The following is a 22,559-nucleotide window of genomic DNA, read 5'->3' as shown; positions in this document are numbered from 1 at the left end:
TGCAAACTAATCCCTCGAACATGAAGTCTAACAGGAGGCAGATCAAATGGCCTGCAGCTAACATGACTTCACTGTGGAAGCAGTTTGATGAAGATGTTAACCAAATTCTGGAGGCAACGGCAAAGGGCCCATTCTTTAGTTAGAGCATTCAGCATTTTGGGCATCGAGGGAGAGAGGAAGAGGAGAGCCATCCGCACTACCACCGATGCGGCAGAGAGGGCCCCAAGATGGCTGTGGCTCAAAAGAGGGGAGCCATGGAGTCATAAGTAGCTAGCCATCTGGACACAAGCTGGGGTCTGATCAGCCCCGGCTGGGTCACCTGGAGGAGGTTGTATGATGTTGAAAGACCCGAAACACCCAATGATTCCAGGAACATCACTGAAGATGTGTCCAGAAGCATCAATAGATGTATGTACACAGAAGGGACAGGACAGATACAACCCAAAAGTGAAGAGTATTCTAGATGGAGGAGGAGACAACTGTGGCTGACAAGGGAAGTCAAGACAACATAAAAACATATAACGTAACTAAAAGTAGTGGGAAGTTTGAGGATTGGGAAGATTTTGAAAATCAACAGAAGGCAACTAAAAATAAGGAGAGATAAGATGATATATAAAAAGAAGCTAGCAAGAATATAAAAGAGAATACCAAAAGATGTTCAGATATATAAAGTGTAAAGAGAGGCAAGAGTGGATATTGAACCGCTGGAAAGTGATACTAGAGAGGTAGTAATGTGGAACAAAGAAACGGTGGCTAACTTAATAAGTATTTTGCATCTGTGGAAGACATGAGCAGTATGCCAGAAATTCAAGAGTGTCAGGGGCAAAAATGAGTGTAGCTGCTATTACCAAGGAAGTGCTTGGGAAGTTGAAATGTCTGAAGGTAGGTAAATCACCTAGATCAGATAATCTACACCAGGGTTCTGAAAGAGGTAGGTGAAGAGATTGTGGAAGCATTGGTAGTGATCTTCCAAGGATCTATAGATTCTAGAATGGTTCTGGAGGACTGGGAAATTGCAAATGCCACTCCACTCTTTATGACTGGAGGGAGGCAGAGGAAAGGAAATTATAGGTCAGCTAGCCTGATTTCGGTGGTTGGCAAGATGTTGGAGTTCATTATTGAGGATAAGGTTTCAAGGTACTTGAAGGCACATGAAAAGTTGGCCAAAGTTAGCATGGTTTCCTTAAGGGGATATCTTGGTTGAAAAATCTGTTGGAATTCTTTGAAGAAAAAAAACAGGATAGACAAAGGAGAATCAGTGGATGTTGCATACTTGGATTTCCAGAAGGCCTTTGACAAAGTGATGCTCATGAGGCTGCTTAACAAAATAAGAGCCCACAGTATTACAGGAAAGCTACTACCATGGATAGAAGGTTGGCTAACTGACAGGAGGCAGAGAGTCAAAATGAAGGGTGTCTACTCTGGTTAGCTGTTGGTGACTAGTGGTGTTCCACAGGGATCAGTAATGAGACTGCTCCTTTTCACATAATATATCAACAACTTGGGTAACAGAATTGATGGCTTCATAGCCAAGTTTGCGGATGATATGAAGATAGCTCGGAGTATGCAGATGGATTTAGACAGATTGGGAGAATGAGCAAAGAAATGGCAGATGGAATATAATATAGGAATTGTTTGGTCATGCACTTTAGTAGAAGGGATGGGGGTGTAGACTACTTTGTAAATGGAGAAAAAAATCAGAAATCAGAGGTGCAAAGGGACTTGGGAATCCTTGTTCAGGATTCCCCAAAGGTTAACTTGCAGATTGAGTCAGTGGTAAGGAAGACAAATGCAATGTTAGCATTCATTTTGAGAGAACTAGAATATCAAAGCAAGGATGTAATGCTGAGGCTTTATAAAGAATTGGTCGGACTGCACTTGGAGTATTGTGAGCAGTTTTGGGCGCCTTATCTAAGAAAAGATGTGGTGGTATTGGAGAGGTTCCAGAGGATGTTCACGAGAATTATTCCAGGAATAAAAGGGTTAATGTATGTGGAGTGTTTAATGGCTCTGGAATTTAGAAGAGTCTATTGAATATTGAAAGGCTTAGACAGAGTGGATGTGGAGATGATGTTTCCTGTCGTAGGGGAGTTTAGGATTAAAGGGTACAGTCTCTGAATAGAGGAACGTCCTTTTACAACAGATGAGAATGAGAAGATGAGAAGGAATTTCTTTCACCAGAGGGTAGTGAATCACTGGATTTCATTGCCATTGGGGCTGTGGGGGCCAAGTTGTTGAGCATATTTAAAGCAGAAGTTGATAGGTTCTGGATTAGTCAGGGTGTCAAAGGTTATGGGGAAAAGGCAGAAGAATAGAGTTGAGAGAGATAATAAATCAGCCATGATATAATGGCAGAGCAGGCCCGATGGGCCGAATGGCCTAATTCTGCTCCTATGTCTTATGGTCTTCTGTAATGTAGGAGTGAGTGTGAGTTTCAGACTCCAATTAACCAACTATGACACTACACTGCACTGCACTTTCTCTAGTTGTTCCACTTTATTCTGCATTGTTGATGTCTTGCTTTGTTCCCCCTCAGTGCACAGTGTAATGATTTGATCAGTAGGAACAGTCTGCAAGACAGCTCTTCACTGAATCATAGTACATGTGACAATAATAAACCAATACCCCAACCTCAAAGGTTTAAATAAGGTGGTAAAAATCTATAATCTGGAAACTTCCCATGTTTATTCATCATAAATGAGCGTGCCTTCGTTGTTTTAGTTAATTATCCAAACCACCGGGTTAATTACTATTCCACTGGTTAATCACTTGTTGGTGTCAACTCCTTCCATCCAGTCATAATCGTCACTGTTTTTATCCACATTCGGTGATGCTCTATAAGAAGTAATCACACATTTTAGTTTAGTTTACACAAATATGGAAAGTAAAACCTAAGAAAACATACCAGATTGAATAAATATCAGGAGGGAGAGAGAGAGAGAGAGACAGAGAGACAGAGAGACAGAGAAAAAAAGACAGGCAGACAGACAGATGGACAGAGAGAGAGAACAGACAGAGAGACAGAAACAGAGAGGGGGGTAGATAGATAGATAGATAGATAGTGCGAGAACCTAGAACAGTGGAGCACAGTACAAGCCCTTCGGCCCGCAATCTCATGTTGACATTTTAACCAACTCTAAGATCAGTCTAATGGTTCCCTCCCACGTAGTCTTTATTTTTCTTTGAGAGATGAAATGAGAGAGAAAAAGAAAGAAAGAGGCAGGTGTTACTGTTGTTTGGACTTTTTAGCCTTTTATTAAAACTTAGTTTTCAGAAAATAATACTGACACAGATGTTTCCGTGTAGGAATGAAACACAAGATTAATGTCATTAGTATAATACCATTAGTAAAATTAATTTCCTTCAAGCTTCATATACAGAAGAAGATATACCATTATATATGAAAAACTATGGGACAAAAATATTCAAGATTTTTGTGACAATAGCAAACTTTCTATTATATCATACAAATAATATTTTAACTTGCTTAACTTGAGTAACCATGACAATTTAGTTAGTACGAGTTTACTCCAGCATGGTAACTTACCTAATATACTCTGGGCTCTTCTTACCATCAACAACTTCCTTATCTATGTGGACTCTAATGATATTTGAATTTGGCACCTCATACATGGGTTCAAGTAGTATCTGTTCCTGAAATAAATCAGACATCACTTTCCTTCAAACATGTAATTTTGACTGCACATCCTAGGCTGGAAGTTAAGCCTTTAACATCTGTTTTTAGTGCGTAACTTTTCCCAAAAATATTTTGTGAATTCCCATTAAGTCTTGTAGAATGAAAGCTGGTCTGGACATTTTTTGTTGGAATTCATTACAACATGGATCTCATTTGTCCAACATTTCCTTGCAGATGTGATGACAATTTCTGATTGGGCAGCACGTAAACATTTCTTATCAACAGAACTTGACACAGTACCCCACAATCCACGAACATAGAACACAGAGAACAGTACAGTAAAGTAGAGGTCCTTCAGCCCACAATGTTGTACCGACCTTTTAAACAACTGTAAGATCAATCTAACCCTTCCCTCCCAAATAGTCCTTTACTTTTCAATCATCCAAGTACCTATCTAAGAGTTTCTTAATGAATCTACCTCTACTACCACCCCTGGAAGGTTGTTCCACACACCACCACTCTCTGTAAAATACTTACTGCTGAAATCCCCTGATACTTTCCTCCAATCAAAGTTCAAAAGTTCAATGTAAATTTATTATCAGAGTAAATATATGTCACCACGTCATCATTTTATTGTGGGAATACTCAATAAATCCATAATAGAATAATAACCATAATAGAAACAATGAAAAACCACACCAACTTGTGCTTTTAACCAGTGTGCAAAAAACACAAACTGCAAATACAAAAAGAAAGAAATAATCATAGTAAATAAATAAGCAATAAATATCAAGAAAATGAGATGAAGAGTCCTTGAAAGTGAGTCCATAGGTCATGGAAACATTTCAATGAGTGAAGTCATCTCCTTTAATTCAGAGCCTGATGGTTGAAGGGTAATAATTACTTCTAAACCTGGTGGTGTGCGTTTTGAAGCTCCTGTACCTTCTTCCTGATGGCAGCAGCAAGAAATGTGCATGTTCTGGCTGGTGGGGTTCCCTGGTGATGGATGCTGCTTTCCTGCAACAACACTCCATGTAGATGTACTCAGTGGTGGGGAGGTTTTTAACCCATGATGGGCTGGGCTGTATCCACTTCTTTTGTAGGATTTTCTGTTCAAGGGTATTGGTGTTTCCATACCAGGTTATGATGCAGCCAATCAATACTATCCACTATCCACCTATAGAAATTCATCAAAGTTTTAGATGTCATGGCGAATCTTCACAAAATCTTAAGGAAGTAGAGGTGCTGCCATGTTTTCTTCGTAACTGCATATGTGTTGGACCCAGGACAGGTCCTTTGAAATAATAACACAGGAATTTAAAGTCGCTGACCCTCTCCACCTCTGATCCTCTGATGAAGACTGGCTCATTGACCTCTGGTTTCTTCCTCCTGAAGTCATCAGCCTGAATCTTGTTGACATTGAGTAAACAGTTCTCATTTTGGCACCATTCAGCCGGATGTTCAATCTCCCTCCTACATACTGACTCATCACCACCTTTGATTCTGCCTACAGCAGTGGTGTTGTCAGCAAACTTGAATATGGCATTGGAGCTGTGCTTAGCCACACAGTCATTAGTGTAAAACGAGTAGAGCAGGGGGCTAAGCATACAGTCTTGTGGTGCACCTGTGCTGATGGAGACTGTGGAGGAAATGTTGTTGCCAATTCAAACTGACTGGGCTCTGCAAGTGAGGAATTTGAGGATCCAATTGCACAAGGAGGTATTGAGGTCAAGGTCTTGAAGCTAATTGATAAGTTTTGAGGGGATGACAGTATTGAAGGCTGAGCTGTAAGTTGATAAGGTGTGTCCTGGTATATGTATCTTTGCCCTTTGGATGTTCCAGGGTTGAGTGAAGAGCTAGTGAGATGGCATCTGCTGTGGACCTGTTGCTCCGGTAGGCAAATTGGTGTGGATCCAAGTTACTTCTAGGCAGCAGTGTACATGTTTCAACATCAGCCTTTCAAAACACTTCAACACTGTGGATTAAGTGCTACTGGACAGCAGTCATTGAGGCAGGTTACCAGGTTATTATTAGGCACCGGTATAATTAAAGCCGGCTTGAAACAGGTGGGTACCTCAGACTGCCAAAGCGAGAGGTTAAGGATCTCAGTGAACACTCCAGCCAGCTGATTAGCACGGGTCCTTACAACTTGGCCAGATACCCTGTCCAGCTGGATGCTTTTTTTGTTGGTTTACCCTCCTGAAGGCTGCACGCACACTGGCCTCAGAGACTAAAATCCAGGATCATCAAGGGCTATGGGCCCTGGCTGTGATGTTCCACCATGTGAACTGCATGAAGAAAACTGTGTGGCAGAGTTTTTACAGTGGAAAAGCAGTTGCACTGGGGAAGTTCCATTCTCTCAACCTCAGAAGTCTGGGTCCAGTAGTACAAGTCATCACAATTAAGGTCTTCTGTGGTTGCATTAGATGAACATGACATCTTCTGTGCCTTGTTGTGCCCTTCATTCCTCGTGAAACATTGCAGAACCGCCTTCCTGGCCATTGGACCTAACTGTTGATCTCATACACCAAGTCTGCCAGTGCTGAATTTGCATGCTAGGACACGTATGTTCCATATAAGGATTACGCCTCATTGAAAGTGGTGAAAAATACAGAATTTAACATCTCCACAATATTGTTTTCATATTCTGTTGATAGATTCTTGATTGGTCAAGGTGTCAAAGGTTATGGGAAGAAGGCAGGAGAATGGGGTTGAGAACAATAGTAAATGAATAATGATGGAATGTCAGAGCAGACTTGATGGGCTGAATGCCCTCATTCTGTTCCTACTGTACGTTTTATGATCTTAAACCCCATTCTCCCCCGGCACTTTCAAGTAGCCCAATATCTTCAGTTTGTAGATGTTTTGATATTGACATGACCTGCAGTGGCTCGGTTCGCAATACAGCACAACTGGCCCAATCTGTGTTCTGGTGAGGGTGGGGGAGACAACCAATGAAGACCCATGTTCTGTTGCCCTGATGCCCACTTCAATCTCTTCCCAAAACCATTTGCTGCAATTTACCCGTTTCCCTCCTCTTTATCAGAGCCTTGAGACACCACATTGATACAGGACTTAGAAACCACATTAACCAAATTCCACAAATTACTGATGTTAAAAATCTCAAACATAATCAAAGGGCATTCTGTGTGAAGATTTTATTTAGAGATACAGTGTGGAATAGTCCATTCCAGCCCTTTGTGCTGCACCACCCAGCAACCCCAGACAAACTCCGATTTAGACCCTAACCTGATCACGAGATGGTTCCTTCAGGTTGTTATGGCTGGGAGTGGTAGTGGAGAAAAGTTCCCATTATCTATTAAATGCTCCCAATCTCAAATGGCCTCTGACAACCAAGTCCAGCTCCTGGCCTTGACATGTGGCTTAGTTACTAAGCCTGACGGAATGGTTTCTACTGACAGGAGAAGTGGCAAGGACAGATTACTGGCACCTTAAAACCAATCACTTTGGGCAGATGGGGCTTGTCAGCTATGATTGGCAGCTCATCTAGGAGAAGGCAATTTCTGATTTCAAACCTCCACAGCCTTGTGGCTATATCCACTCATGAGGAAGGCTTCGGGAGTAAACCCTGAGGAAAAATCCAAAGCTGGAGTCCCTAGGGCAGTCCGAAGTTGACTGGCAATTCCTGCGACGCTGCTGGTGCCAAACTGTATCGGTCTCTGTCATTCCTTTGGGTTCATCAGATGCAGGAAGAGGGGAAGCCTACAGCATGGGTAGCATCTTGTTCTCCATATCGTGCTGGCCTGGTATGCTTATCACATAGACTGCTGAGATGCAACATCCATGCTCGAACCCGACTTACAGAGGGTCTCAATCATAGTACAACTTACAATGGCCAATTAATTAAAGGCTGGATAAAATTGGACTGTTTTCTCTGGAGCAATGGGGAGGCTGAGGGGAGATCTGATAAAGGTAGATGACGGGTCTCAAACCCTCGGTGAGACAGGGAGTTATCTATCTCAGCATGTCAAGACAGACTCCGGCGGATTGAGCGGAAGAGACCAATGGAAGGTCCAACAGTCAAGAAGGCGGTCTCTGCAAGCGTTGTGGAACGTGTAGAGCACAACTAGACACAGAAGACGTCCTGGTCATCCACTGCGCCTAGTCCCATCTCCAGCCATCTGATGAGAATTGGGAAGAGAGAGTGAGGCTGACGCTGCGCAACTCTCCCTCACTTAAATCCAAATCATGCGCTAGTCTCGACACCATCATCATCATAATGGTGTCAAGGTCTTCATCAACGACAACGATGGAACAATAAGATTATGAGAGGTATAGATAGAGTGGACAGTGTGTATCTGTTTACCAGGGTTGAAATGTCTAACACCAGAGGGCATGCATTGAAGGTGAGAGGGGTTAGGTTCAAGCAAGATGTGAGGGGTAAATTTTTTACTCAGAGAGTGGTGGATGCCTGAATGCACTACCTGGTATGGCGGTAGAGGCAAATATATTAGAGGCTTTTAAGTTACTTTTCGATAGGCACATAGATCTGAGAAGGATGGCAGGAAATGGACATGGTGTAGGTAGGAGGGATTAGTGTTTGGATGTTTTTTGATTTGCTTTTTAGCTGGTTCAGCACAATATTATGGGCTGAATGGCCTCCTGCACTGTACTATTCTATGTTCTAAGTAACCTACTAATGAGCATGTCTTTGGACCATGGGAGGACACCAGAGCACCCAGAGAAAGCCCATGTATTCCACGGGGAGGGTGTACAGACTCCTTACAGAGGATGCTGGGATTGAACTCTAAACTCTACCAGCAATAACATCACGATAACTGTTATGCTGCCATGGTGTCCAATATCTGAAATATTAAACCTGTTTCTCTTCACACAAGATGCTGCTGAGTATTTCTGTTGTCTGACTCATGATAACAATCATACAGAACAAAGAAAATATGTCCCAATTTTGTGTTTTTTTTACATGACAATCAATTTAGTATTTGGGCAAAGCATTCAGCACAGCAAAAATGTATGCAATCTAATCTCCAGACAAGCTATTCCAAGTGTTATATTCAAATATTTCCTTTTCCATTTTGTGGCACATGAAGTTGCTCAAAGCCCAATCCAATCTCCCCTTTGTGAGAGGCAGAAAGGTGTAAGGCTGCCAAGAGAGCTCTGGTGAAGCTGTACAGGTCAATCCCCTGTACAGTGGATGCAGTGGATGGCAGACGTGTTGATGAACTTCAACCATCGCCTTCAGAGGACCGTGGAATCACGAGGTCATCAATGGCCGAGTTAAGGGCCCAAGTAAGTAAGTAAGTAAGAAAGAAGAAGAATATGATTTACATCATCTAAGAATATGAAAGTTAAAACAAAACATGCTTTGGATCATGGGCTGTTTATTCCTGTTCTTTGCCCACATCTACACTCAGTGGACACTTTATTGGATACACCTGTACACCTGCTCATTAATGCAAATACCTAATCAGCCAATCATGTGGCAGCAACTCAATTCTTAAAAGCATGCAGACATGGTCAAGCGGTTCAGTTGTTATTCAGACCAAACATCAGAATGGAGAAAAATGTGATCTAAGTGACTTTGACCATGGAATGATTGTTGGTGCCTGATAGGGTGCTTTGCGTATCTCAGAATTGCTGATCTCCTGGGATTTTCACACACAACAGTCTCCAGAGTTTCCAGAGAAGAGCGCAAAAGACAGAAAACATCTAGTGAGCAGCAGTTCTGTGGGTGAAAGTGCCTTGTTAATGAGAGAGTTCAGAGGAGAATGGCCAGACTGGTTCAAGCTGATGGGAAGGTGACAGGAACTCAAATAACCACACATTACAACAGTGGCGTGCAAAAGAGCATCCCTGATGCACAACACATCGAAACTTGAAGTGGATGGGCTGACAGCGGCTGAAGACCATGAGCATAAACTGAGTGGTGAGTTTATGAGGCACAGGAGACACTAAATAAAGTGACCACTGAGTGTTGTATTACTGGATTTTGCCACAATAAAATCTCTCATCTCACTAACGATATTAACAGTGAAGCAGATATGTAGTGAAGTGATGCTGTGGAAGGTGCATTTCTGCCCTCTGAGTAGAAATGGAACGTGAAGATTTCCTGGATCACACTGGAAGTGGCAGGAGAAGGACCTGAAAGTCCTTGTGCAGGGGGAGGATGAATTTCTTTAGCCAGAGGATGATGAATCATTGCCACAGAGGACTGTCACTGAGTCAGAGTATACTTGAGAAGGCAGCAGAATGGGGTTGAAAGGGATAATAAATCAGCCATGATGGAATTGTGGAGCAGATTAGATGGGCTGAGTGGCCTAATTCAGGGTTTTCTCTGGGTGCTCTGGTTACCTCCCACATTCTAAAGATGTACGAGTTTGTAGGTTAATTGGTCACATGGGTGTGATTGGGTGACGAGTATTTGTTTGGCGTAAGGGCTTTTTACTGTGCTGTATCTATAGATAAATAAATAAGCAGCAATCACAAAATGGGCACAAATATTATCAAGTAATGCACTGTGTACATTGCTCAAAAATATTACAATTCAGTGATAATTCACTTGGAAGCTAAGCCTTTGTTATGTTTGTCCTACCTTACACAACAACAATTAGTTTTGGTTTTAGTCCTAAAATACATTTAATTTGATTTCCAAAATGCATCTGCAGCATTCAGCTGTTACGATACAGTTGTTGACACTGAACATACCACGATTGATCTCAGTCCTCGCGCTCCTGTCTCACGCTCAATTGCTTTACTTGCGATGGCGCGCAAGGCTTCCTCGGAAATGGAGACATGACACTGGAAAGTTCAGAGTGACATTTATGAGACATCCCATATCACCAAGGAATTCTCATTTAAACGCAAAAGCGATTTTAAAGATGTAAAAATGTGTGAAGGATCCCACACACCCTGCTCATGACTGTTTGTCCCACTCCCATCAGGGAGGAGGCTACGTAGCATCCACACCAGAAGCACCAGCCTCAACAACAGTTACTTTCCCCAAGCAGTGAGGCTGATCATCACCTCCACCCACTAACCCACCCCTTCACACCCCCAATCACCACTACTTTATCATTTCCTGTCAGAGTCACCTAATGTACTGACACTCCTATACCTAGAGTCACTTTATGGACATACAATCAAGCTATCTTATGTGTTTATATTTATGGTGTTCTTTATCTTTTTTTTGCATTACATTGTATCTAGAGTAACAATTACTTTAATCTCCTTTACACTTGTGTACTGGACATGACATTAGACAACCTTGAATCTTGAAAATAACTGTAGCACTTTAATGTATATTTTAATTTTCTATATATATCGCTTTACAAACATGAAAAAAAATCTGCAGTTGCAGAAAACCCACAGCAACACACATAAACTGCTGGAGGAACTCAGCAGGTCGGGCGGTATCTATAGAAAAGAGTAAGCAGTCTACATTTCAGGCCGAGACCCTTCATCAGGCCTAATGAAGGATCTCAGCCCAAAACGTCGACTGTTTACTCTTTTCCTTACATATTGTTTTGTGTATTTGGACAGGATATTTTATATTGGCTGAACATGGTTCACAGCAGCCTCAATATCAACAAGAGATACTGAATTTAAAGCAGAGATTATTGATTAATAAAGATGTCAAAGGTTACGGGGAGAAGGCAAGAGAATGGAGTTGAGGAGAATAATGAATCAGCCATGATGGAATGGTGGAGCAGAATCGATGGGCTGAATGGCCTAATTCTGCTTCCAGGTCTTATGGTCTTATGGAATCCGCTGGGTTGCTATGTATCTTCTGTGCTAATGGGGACACAATGTTGTGACAGTTCATATATATCTAGTCTACTTATCTTTACATTAGGAACAGAATCAGGTTTATTATCACTGATGTATGTCAATGAAGTTTGTTGTTTAGTGGAGGCAGTACTGTGCAAAGGCAAGAAAATTACTATGTAACAAAAATATAAGTCAATAAATAGTGCAAAAAAAGGAATAATGAGGTAATGTTCATGGGTTCATGGACCGTTCAGAAATCCGATGGTGGAGGAAAGATGCTGCTCCTAAAAGAGAGCAGCACCTCAGTGTAGCAGTTAGAGTAACACTATTACATTGCCAGATACATGGGTTCAATTCCTGCCGCTATTCATAAGGAATTCCTACATTCTCCCTATGAACACGTGGGTTACCTCCAGCTACTCCAGTTTCCTCCCACATTCGGGTATTGGTCACACGGGTGTAGTTAGGCTGCATGGCCTCACTGGGCCAGATGGGCCTGTTTCTGTGCTGTAACTCCAAATAAAACTGGTGCTTCCGGATCAAATAAGGTTCCCATTACCATGGAAACCATAGCAAGGTGACCAATGATGTCTCTTATTGTCATGTATTGAATTTAAAGATTCAAGGAACATTTAATTAACAAAATATGTATACAGAACATAACTCTGAGGTTTGTCCTCCTGAATATACAACTGTTAGTGACAGAAATGTAGTGCTTATAAAATACAGCTTTGTTACACTGCTAGCAGAGGCTTTGCCATCAATACTGCTCTTAAAACAAACCTTGGCACATGAGATATAAAGCAGCAACTTTGATCAGAATAAATTATTAGTTTATACCTGTCATAAGTAAAATTATACATCGACCCTACTTTTAAAAAGCAGACAATAAAATTAATGTAATCTGAGTCACATGAATTTGTGTCAGAATATTACTGGGACTTGAGGGCCTGAGTTGTAGGGAGATGTTGAATAGCTTAGGATTTTACCTTTCCCACCCATCTGGCTTCATCTATCACCTTCTAGCATTCATTTTTTACTCTTGGACCCCCACCGTTAACTGAGGCGGTCTGTGGAACCCCAGTAGGGAACCACTTTTCTAGCTTGTCTTCCGTACCTCCCTCCCACATCTTTTTATCCTGGCATCTTCCCCCTTCCTGATGAGCTCCTCCAGCACTTTGCATGTGTTGCTCCGGATTTCCAGCATCTGAGAATCTCTTTTATTCAGGACTTCATTCCCTAGAGTGTAAGAGAATGAGGGACAATTCGATAGAAATTGGTTATAGAGAGAGTAAGTGCAAGCAGGCCTTTTCCTCTGAGATCGAATGAAACCAGAACTAGGGGTCATAGGTTAAGGGTGAAAGATGAAATACTTAAGGGGAATCTGAGGTGGAACTTCTTCACTCAGGGGTTGGTGCAAGTGTGGGACAAGCTGCCAGCAGATGTGATGGATGTGGGTTGAATTGTAACATTTAAGAGAAGTTTGAATAGGAGGGGTGTGGAGGCCTAGCTGTTGTCAGATGCCAGCAAAATTAATATAAACTGAGTCACATTAGTAGCAGCTGATGGGGATTTGGTGAGATAACGCCATTTCATTCAATTCCCTTTTCCGTGAGCAAGCAGTGAAGTTTGGTTACACCTTGCCTACCTTGGTGTAATAATTGTAAAGTGCTGTTTCTTTAAATCACCACCACTATTTAGACTACAAATTGATAATTTTCTCCTTTTTAATATAATCCCAGTTATACGAGCCCAAAACTCTGCTTCTCTCTTTTCCATACCTTATCCATGCCGAGCAGCATCTTGTACTGTGTCATTATTGCATTCCGTGGTTCTGTCAAAATCTGAACTAACATGTCCTCAGTTAAACTGTGCAGTGTGACAATGACAGGAAATCTTCCTACAAATTCAGGAATCATTCTGTATTCCATTAGGTCCCTGGGCTCCACCTGACGGAGTAACTTGTCTCTCTCCGGGAAGTCTTCATGGGCGTTCACTCCAGAGGAATTAGCCAGGCCAGCTGCTGCCGCAGCACGACAGCCAGCGCCCTCACCAAGTGCCGCGTCAAATCCGAGGTACTGAGTGACAAAAATGCAGCAATTAGCATGCACTACCTGCAATTTTTAATGAGCTTTGCTATGCACATAACTGCAAGAAACTGTAGAGAACTGTGAACACAGCTCCACACCTCATGGAGATCAGCCCCCCCTCTACGGACTCCGTCTCTCCTTCTTGCTGCTTCAGTAAAGCAGACAGCATCATCAAAAACCCCACCCACCCAGACAGCCTGCCATCTCCCATTCAGCAGAAGATAATATCTTGGTTTATGTACTGTGTATGATATATGTTGAGTGGGTGCACCGTGATCAGGACGAACGTTGTTCCATATGGTTGTATACGTGTACAGTCAGATGACAATAAGCTTCAACTTGAACTGGAAGCTAGGAAGAAAAACCTTTTATTGGTGGTAATCATTAATTTAAACTGCACTGGATACTCTGAACTGTTTTAAATTTCTGTTTGCAATATATTTCAATCCATTAGTCAAACATGTGAACTCCATAATCATAACAACAGAATCAAACACCCCACCCACCCCGGACATTCTCTCTTCTCCCCCCCCCCCCCACACCCTTTCCCATCAGGCAGGAGATATAAAAACTTGTAAGCTCATGCACCAGGGTCGAGGACAGCTGATACTGCTGTTACCAGACACTTGAGCAAACATTTTGTACAATAAGATGGATTCTTGACCTCATAATCTACCCTATTATGATCCTGCACTTTACTGTTTACCTGCATTGCACGTTCTCAGTAGCTTTTGCATTTTATTCTCTACTGTTATTGTTTTACATGGCACTACCTCAATGCACTGTGTAATGGTTTGATCTGTATAAAGACTATACACTGTATATCAATACATGTGACAATAATAATTGTAATAATAATAATAAGCGTAGAAAGCATTCTTCTAGGGTGCATCACAACCTGGTATGGAAGTTGTCCTGTCCAAGACCGGAAGAAGCTGCAGAAGATCGTGAACACAGCCCAGCACATCACACAAACCAATCTTCCGTCCATGGACTCACTTTACACTGCACGCTGTTGGAGCAGTGCTGCCAGGATAATCAAGGGCACGACCCATCCAGCCAACAAATTTTTCGTCCCTCTTCCCTCCGGGAGAAGGCTCAGGAGCTTGAAGACTTGTACGGCCAGATTTGGGAACAGCTTCTTTCCAACTGTGATAAGACTGCTGAACGGATCCTGACCCAGATCTGGGCCGTACCCTCCAAATATCGGGATCTGCCTCTCGGTTTTTTGCACTACCTTACTTTCCATTTTTCTATTTTCCAATTATGAATTATAATTTAAATGTTTAATATTTACTAATTTTTAATATGTAATATTTGTAATCCAGGGAGTGGGAAGCGCAGAATCAAATATCACTGTGATGATTATATGTTCTAGTACCAATTGTTTGGTGACAATAAAGTATAAAGTAATCCAATACCAATACATAAAACACAGGTTCTTTTGCAGTTGAAATTAGTCATAGTCATAGTCATAGTCATACTTTATTGATCCTGGGGGATCAATATGTGAAAAATTAATATTAAATCTAGAATCGGAATCAGGTTTAATATCAGTGGCATGTGTCATGAAATTTGTTCTTTTATGGCAGCAGTACATTGCAATGCATAATAATAAATGCCAATAAGAAATAAAAAAAATAAATTAAATAAATAGTGCAAAAAGAGCAGGAAATAATAGTGAGGTAGAGTTCATGCACTTTTTGTCCATTCAGAAATCAGATGGCAGAGGAGACGAAGCTGGTCCTGAAACACTGAGTGTGTGTTTTCAAGTGGAAATGAGAAGAGGGCATGTCCCAGGTGATGGGGGCCACCTTTTTTCTTTTTTTTAACATTGGATTCACTTGCAGAAAAGGAGTACCAGGATGTGCCGGTACTGGGAACACCTTAAAAGATCATATGATCATTATTTCTAAAAATGTCTCAAAAACATGTTTAGTTCTCTTGAAGCAATCCCTTTTTGGATACATCTTTCTTGAATTGTCAAAGATAACAAGAGTGGTCCCTGTGACAAAATCTTTAATAATTCAAGTTACATCCAAACAAAAGTGATTCAAGGACACTAATTAACTTGATGGTGTGAAAATCAGAATCGAATCAGGTTCAATATCATTGGCATATGTCATGAAAATTACTATCAGCAGCAGTACAATGTAAGACCTGATAATATAGAGAAAATAAATAAGTAAATCAATTACAGTAGGTATAGATATGTGTATTAAATAGTAAAATCAAAAATAGTGCCAAAATGAAATAATAAAAAGTGAGGTAGTGTTCATGGGTTCACTGTCCATTTAGGAATCGGATGGCAGAGGGGAAGAAGCTGTTCCTGAATTGCTGAGTGTGTGCCTTCAGGCTTCTGTACCTCCTACCTGATGGTAACAGTGAGAAGAGGGCATGTCCTGAGTGATATGAGTCCCTAATGTGGACACCGCATCAATATTTTGGTACCAGGATAGATCCTCAGAGATTTTGACACCCAGGAACTTGAAATCGCTCACTCTCTCCACTTCTGATCCCTCTATGATAATTGGTTCATGTTCCCTCATCTTACCCCTTCTGAAATTCACAATCAGGTCTTTGGTCTTTCTGACGTTGAATAGAAGGTTGTTGCTGTGACACCACTCAACTAGCTGTACATCTCACTCTTGTAGATTAGATTAGATTAGATTAGATTAGATTATGAGGACACGCAGTCCTCTTTTATTGTCATTTAGTAATGCATGCATTAAGAAATGATACAATATTCCTCCAGTGTGATATCACAGAAACACAGGACAGACCAAGACTGAAAAACTAACAAAAAACACATAATTATAACATAGTTACAACAGTGCAACAATACCATAATTTGATGAAGAACAGGCCATGAGCACAGTAAAAAAGTTCAAAGTCTCTCAAAAGTCCCACATCTCACGCAGACGGGAGAAAGAAGAAAACTCTCCCTGCCATGCCTGACCACAGTCCGACTCTGAGGTGTCCGAAAACTTTGAGCTCCGTTCAGCCCTCTGACACCGAGTACCGAGCACCATCTCTGCCGAACGCTTCGACCCCAGCCTCGGTCGCCAGCAGCAGGCAAAGCCGGGGATTTTGAGGCCTTCTCTCCAGAGATTCTCGATCGCACAGTAGCAGCGGCAGCGAACTGGGCATTTCAGAAATTTCTCCAGATGGTCGTCTGTGCCTTCTCATGTCTGTCTCCATCAAATCAGAATTCACCAGAGAGCTGCGCGCACTGCGTCACACCGCCATCTTCTCCTCCCGCCTGTATCATCTCCACCTGAGATTCTACCAACAATGGTTGTATCATCAGCAAATTTATAGATGGTGCTTGAGCTGTGCCTAGCCACACAGTCATGGGTATAAAGACAGTAGAGCAGTGGGCTAAGCACACACCCCTGAGGTGCGCCGGTGTTGATCGTCAGCGAGGAGGATATGTTATCACCAATCTGCACAGATTGTGGTCTTCTGTTAGGAAGTCGAGGATCCAATTACAGAGGGAAGTACAGGGGCCCAGGTTCCATAGCTTATTGATCAGGACTGTGGAAATGATAGTGTTAAATGCTAAACTATAGTCAACGGACAGCATCCTGACATAGGTGTTTGTATTGTCCAAGTGATCTAAGGTCGTGTGAAGAGCCATTGAGATTGTGTCTGCTGTAGACCTAATGCTGCGATAGGCAAATTGCAGTGGGTCCAGGTCCTTGCGGAAGCAGGAGTTAATTGTGGCCATAACCAACTTCTCAAAGCACTTCATCACTGTAGATGTGAGTGCTATTGAGAAAGAGTCAGAACTGTGTTGAATTGAGGAACATTTTGTTGTAAGTCATTAACCCCTGCAGAATCAGGTTTAATATCACTGGCATATGTCATGAAATTTGTTGGTATGCTACAACAGCACATTGCAACACATGGTTGAGAAAAAACTGAATTAGCGTAAGTAGATATATATAAAATTGTTAAATTAAATATGCAGTGCAAAAAGAAAGCATTCCTTGAAGTGGAGCTAGTGCGCATGATAGAGATGACTAATTTTACAATTCTCTGCAATGGAATACAATTCTATTGAGAGCATCCTGACTGGCTGCATCACTGTCTGGTATGGGAACTGTACTTCCCTCAACTGCAGGACTCTGCAGAGAGTGGTGTGGACAGTGCAGCGCATCTGTAGATGCGAACTTCCCACTATTCAGGACATTTATAGAGACAGGTGCGTAAAAAGGGCCTGAAAGATCTTTGGGGACCCGAGTCACCCCAACCACAAACTGTTCCAGCAGCTACCATCCAGAAAACAGTACCGCAGCATAAAAGTCAGGACCAACAGGGTCCAGGACAGCTTCTTCCACCAGGCCATCAGACTGATTAATTCATGTTGATACAATTCTATTTCTATGCTATATTGACTGTCATGTTGAACATACTATTTATCAAAAATTACTATAAATTGCACATTGCACATTTAGATGGAGATGTAACGTAAAGATTTTTACTCCTCATGTATGTGAAGGATGTAAGGAATAAAGTCAATTCAATTCAAAAAAAAGCTTATTTTGATTCTGTGCGCTAGTGCCCCCTCCACATCCCCCCCCCCACCCCCGCCGCTCACCGTACCAGACAATGACACAGGCAGTTAGAATGCTCTCCACCATACATCTGTAGAAAATTGCCAGTGTTTTAGTAGTCGTACAAAATCCTAACACTCCTAATGAAATTTCGCTGCAGTCGTGCCTTCATTAATATGCTGGGTCCAGGTTAGATCCTTAGAGATATTGACACCCAGGAACCTGAAACTGCCGTATCTCAGTTATTCCAGGATTACTGAGAAAATCAAATGATCATGGACATTGAAAACAACATTGGTTCAGAACTCACGTTTTCGTGTTTCCTCCTGCTGATGATTCTATCCAATCCATTAAAAGCTCCTGAACCCACAAACAGAATGTTGGTGGTGTCCACTGGAATGGTGTCACTACGGTATTTCCGTGAACTGCGTTCTGGAACATTCACAATTGTTCCCTCTATCAGCTTCAACAAGCCCTAAAAACACAAAGTGCAAAGTAAGTTTATTATCAAAGTACACATATGTAGTGGATTTAATACTTGAGTAATCTTGTAAATATATTGTTTAATTTGACATTGTTTATGTTTATATAATTCACTATGGGTTATATGTAAAAACATGTGAATTGCATGCATCATCACGCTACCACGTGACACGTGCATGTTTCGCTCCAAATAAATATGAAGATAGATTCACATTTCGGACTCCTGGGTCTTCCTTTGAATTAGTTTAGTGATTTGAACTTTCAAAACATAACCATATATACCACCAAATACTACCTTGAGATTTGCTTATTTTGCGAGCATTTCCAGTAGAACAAAGAAATACAATAGATCCAATGAAAATCTACAAAGATTGTCAAACAATCAATGTGCAAAAGAGGACAAACTAAGCAAATAAAATAAATACAGAAATAATACTGAGAACATGAGTTGTAATGCCCTTGAAAGTAAGTCCATGGGTTGTGTACCTCTTCCTAGACATGCTGCCTGGCCTGCTACATTCACCAGCAACTCTGATGTGTGTTGCTTGAATTTCCAGCATCTGCAGAATTCCTGTTGTTTCTATGGGTGTGGAATCAGTTCAGTGTTGAGGTAAGTGAAGTTATCCACGCGGGTTCAGGAGCTCAATGATTGAAGGGCAATAAATGTTCCTGAACCTGGTGGTGTGAGACCTGAGACTCCGGTACCTCCTTCCTGATGGCAGCAACAAGAAAAGAGCATGGCCAGGATGGTGGGGCTCCTTGATGATGGATGCTACTTTCTAGTGGCAGTGCTCCTTGTAGTTGTTCTGTAGTCAGTGGTGGGGAGGGCTTTCCTGTGTTCACCACTGTTTCTAGACCATGTTCTGGAACATTTCCATTATCACATGTCCCCACTTCAAACAATTGCAACCTAGCTCTATACGTATTTCGGAGTGTACACCAGAAGTCCAAGATAGAGTGAACATGGAGAGCACGGTTCCAATTGTGGGAGCAGAGGGAACCTCCTCAGAATAGAAGAACATTCCTTTAGCACAGAGAGGAGCAGGAATGACTTTAGCCAGGGAGGATACACTTCAGCTATATGGAAAATGGAGCTGCAGGGATTGGTTCATCTGGAAAGGAGAGGTGGGGAGGACATCTATGAAAATATTTATAATTACAAAGCCTCCACGTAGATGAAGAGGGAATTTCTTTAGCCAGAGGGTGGTGAATTTGTGGAATTTATTGCCACAGACAGCTGTGGAGGCCAAGACATTGGGTATACTTAAAGCTGAGGTTGATATGTTCTTGATTAGTCAGGATGTCAAAGGTTAGGGAGAGAAGACAGCAGAATGGGGTTGAGGGGGATAATAAATCAGCCATGATGGATGGCAGAACAGACTCGATGGGCCAAATGGCCCAATTCTGCTCCCATCTCTTATGATCTTAATTCAATCTGTACACCAGTAAACTAAACCCAATGAAGTTAAAAACTTGAAATGTGGGAGACAGCGGTGGCAGTTGAAACCCAATTTCTGGTGCTGTAAAGCATTGTGCTAACCGCTACACTACCATGTTGTAGATCCAAGATTCAAGATTTGCTTAGTCATTTCCTGTACAGAAGAGTAAAGGAGAACAAAATAATTGTTACTCCAGATCCGATGCAACACCAAAAAAAACCCACAAAACATAGAGAACACAATTAGACCATAAGACATAGGAGGAGAATTGGGCCATTCAGCCCATCAAGTCTGTTCTGACATTCTATCATGGCTGATTTCAATGGTTCTGTTTATTAGAAGAGAATGTATACAGTATACAACCCAAAATATTTAGTCTTTGCAGACATCTACGAAAAACAGAACCCCAAAAGAATGCATGACAGAACAATGTTAGAATCACAAAGCCCCCTCTCCCCCTCTCCCCCTCTCCCAGAGCAAGCATCAACCTCCCCCCTCCCCCTACCCATTTCAGCAAAAAACATCAGTGCCCACCACCCACCAAGCCACAGCAAAGCCTCCAAAGAGGGACCATGATCTGCAGTCAACAAAAACTATTGTTTACCCGACAGTTTGTCATACCACAGGCTCTCTCTCTCTCTAACAAGGGACAAAAAGATGTCACCCATTTCACAGCGAAAGGGGAAACTAACAGTTGCTGTTATGTTACACGTCACATTTTATTCTGAGATTCTCTGACTCAAGAATCAGCAGAAGCCCTCCCCGCCGTCGAGAGAAAGAGAGAGAGGGAGCGATCGATCGCTCGAGTACAGAGACCTCCCATCCACCACAAAATCCTGATATTCCTTCTCCACGACATCTCAGTCAATGGCACCAGCCTGGAATCAGTGATCCACAATTTATTATCCCTCCCAACACCATTCCCTTACCTTCTTCCCATAAATTTTAATCCCTGACTAATCAAGAACCTATCAACTGCCACTTCAAATATACTCAATGACTTGGCCTCCACAGCCATCTCTGGCAATGAATTCCACAGATTCACCACCCGCAGTAATAACAAAACAATAAATATAAATACGAGCCAGCTTATATACATACCTAGATTGATTGTACGTCCGTAAAGCAAAGCTAGGCTGTAAGGATGTCGAGAAACAAGCAACTTGAAATGAGCTTCAATAGCCTTCACCTCGTGTTTGACGTGAGCTGTACTTAAATGACATTAAACAATCGCACTTACTTGTTGCACACCTTCTCCCGCCACATCGCGTAACCGGTGACCTCCCGGAATTGCTCCAATCTTGTCCATTTCATCAAGGAAGACAATTCCTAATCAATTAAAATGGATAAATAAGTATTCGAGACACCGGTGACCACTGTGAATAGACAACACATTATTTTTAGACTCTCGTCCCCATTTCTAGACAATCCAGTCAGAGGAAACATCATTCCAACATCCACCAAATCCTGTCACAATTTTGAATGTTCCAATTTAATCTTTCCTGTATCACCCAATGCCACATCAAAAAAGAGACAAAGTTGAACCATGGCCCATATCTCCGGTGACATGACAGTCTACCGAGTTATTTCAACAGTCACCCCTTCTCTCTTTTTTCCATTACTCGTTCTGACCCCTTTTCATCCCTTCTCATTGTCTCATCTGCCCATCACCTCCCTTTGGTTCCCCTCCTCCTTCCCTTTCTTCCATGGACCATTCTCTTCTCTTATTATATTCATTCTTTTTCAGCTCTTCACATCGTCCACGGATCACCTCCGAGCTTCTTCAGAGAACCTCCCTCCTGCCCTACATGCCCACCTTCCCCCTCACCTGGCTTCACCTATCACCCGCCCGCTTATACTCCACCCCTTCTCGCCACTTTCTTATTCTGGCTTCTTCTCCTTTCCTTTCTGGCGCTGATTGTCGGGAAATGTAGAGGAGGCTTCGCCCGTATGCCAAGCAGCAGAGACGATTCAGCAGTGAGTGATCACTGTAATAATAAACCGCAAAGTAACAAGCTTCGGGGCGTCACAAAACAAGAGGGAACAAAAAATTAACACAACAAGGAAACAAGGTAACTGAAGGCTAGGAGCAACTGCTTGAGGCTGGTCGGTAGAAGAAATGACAGGGTTGACTATTTTCTAAATGGAAAGAAAACACAAAAATCTGAGGTGCAAAGAGACTTCGGAGACCTTGTGCAGGATTCCCTAAAGGTTAATTTTCAGGTTGAGTCTGTGGTGAGGAAGGCAAATGCAATGTTAGCATCTATTCCAAGAGGACTAGAATACCAAAGGAAAGATGTAATGTTGAGGCTTAGTAAAGCACTGGTGAGTACTGTGAGCAGGTCTGGGTCCCTTATAAATAAATGGAGAGATGTTTCATTGATCCCAAAGGAAATTACAGTGTCATAGTATCCTAACAAGTGCACAGATGCACAAATATTAGAAGAGAAGTAAGAAAGAATAAAAATAAGTGACCTTAAAAATGAGATGTACAAGATTTACAGGTGAAAGAACACAAGGTCACTTCCCAGCTTTTGGTTGACTGATGGCCGGGGATAAGAATGACCTCATATAGTACACCTTGGAGCAGTGCAGTTACTGC

General features: G+C 42.0%; 1 protein-coding gene across 1 annotated transcript in view; it reads right to left on the bottom strand.

Annotated features, from left to right (window-relative positions):
* LOC140211489 (ATP-dependent clpX-like chaperone, mitochondrial) overlaps positions 1–22,559 on the bottom strand; it is a 127,676-nt gene that overhangs the window by 9,292 nt on the left and 95,825 nt on the right. Inside the window, exons 9-14 of the mRNA XM_072281232.1 lie at positions 21,198–21,286; positions 18,346–18,510; positions 13,168–13,464; positions 10,325–10,417; positions 3,548–3,654; positions 2,708–2,835 (exon numbers count right to left, since the gene is read on the bottom strand). Of these exons, the coding sequence (XP_072137333.1) occupies positions 2,766–2,835; positions 3,548–3,654; positions 10,325–10,417; positions 13,168–13,464; positions 18,346–18,510; positions 21,198–21,286 (821 nt within the window). The 3' untranslated portion in view covers positions 2,708–2,765. The remainder of the gene's footprint in view (positions 1–2,707; positions 2,836–3,547; positions 3,655–10,324; positions 10,418–13,167; positions 13,465–18,345; positions 18,511–21,197; positions 21,287–22,559) is intronic.

Source organism: Mobula birostris, chromosome 17, assembly GCF_030028105.1.
Source record: "Mobula birostris isolate sMobBir1 chromosome 17, sMobBir1.hap1, whole genome shotgun sequence".
NCBI classification, from domain to species: Eukaryota; Metazoa; Chordata; class Chondrichthyes; order Myliobatiformes; family Myliobatidae; genus Mobula; species Mobula birostris.
Note: the sequence above shows the minus strand (reverse complement) of the source record. Positions and strands in the feature narration are given on the sequence as shown.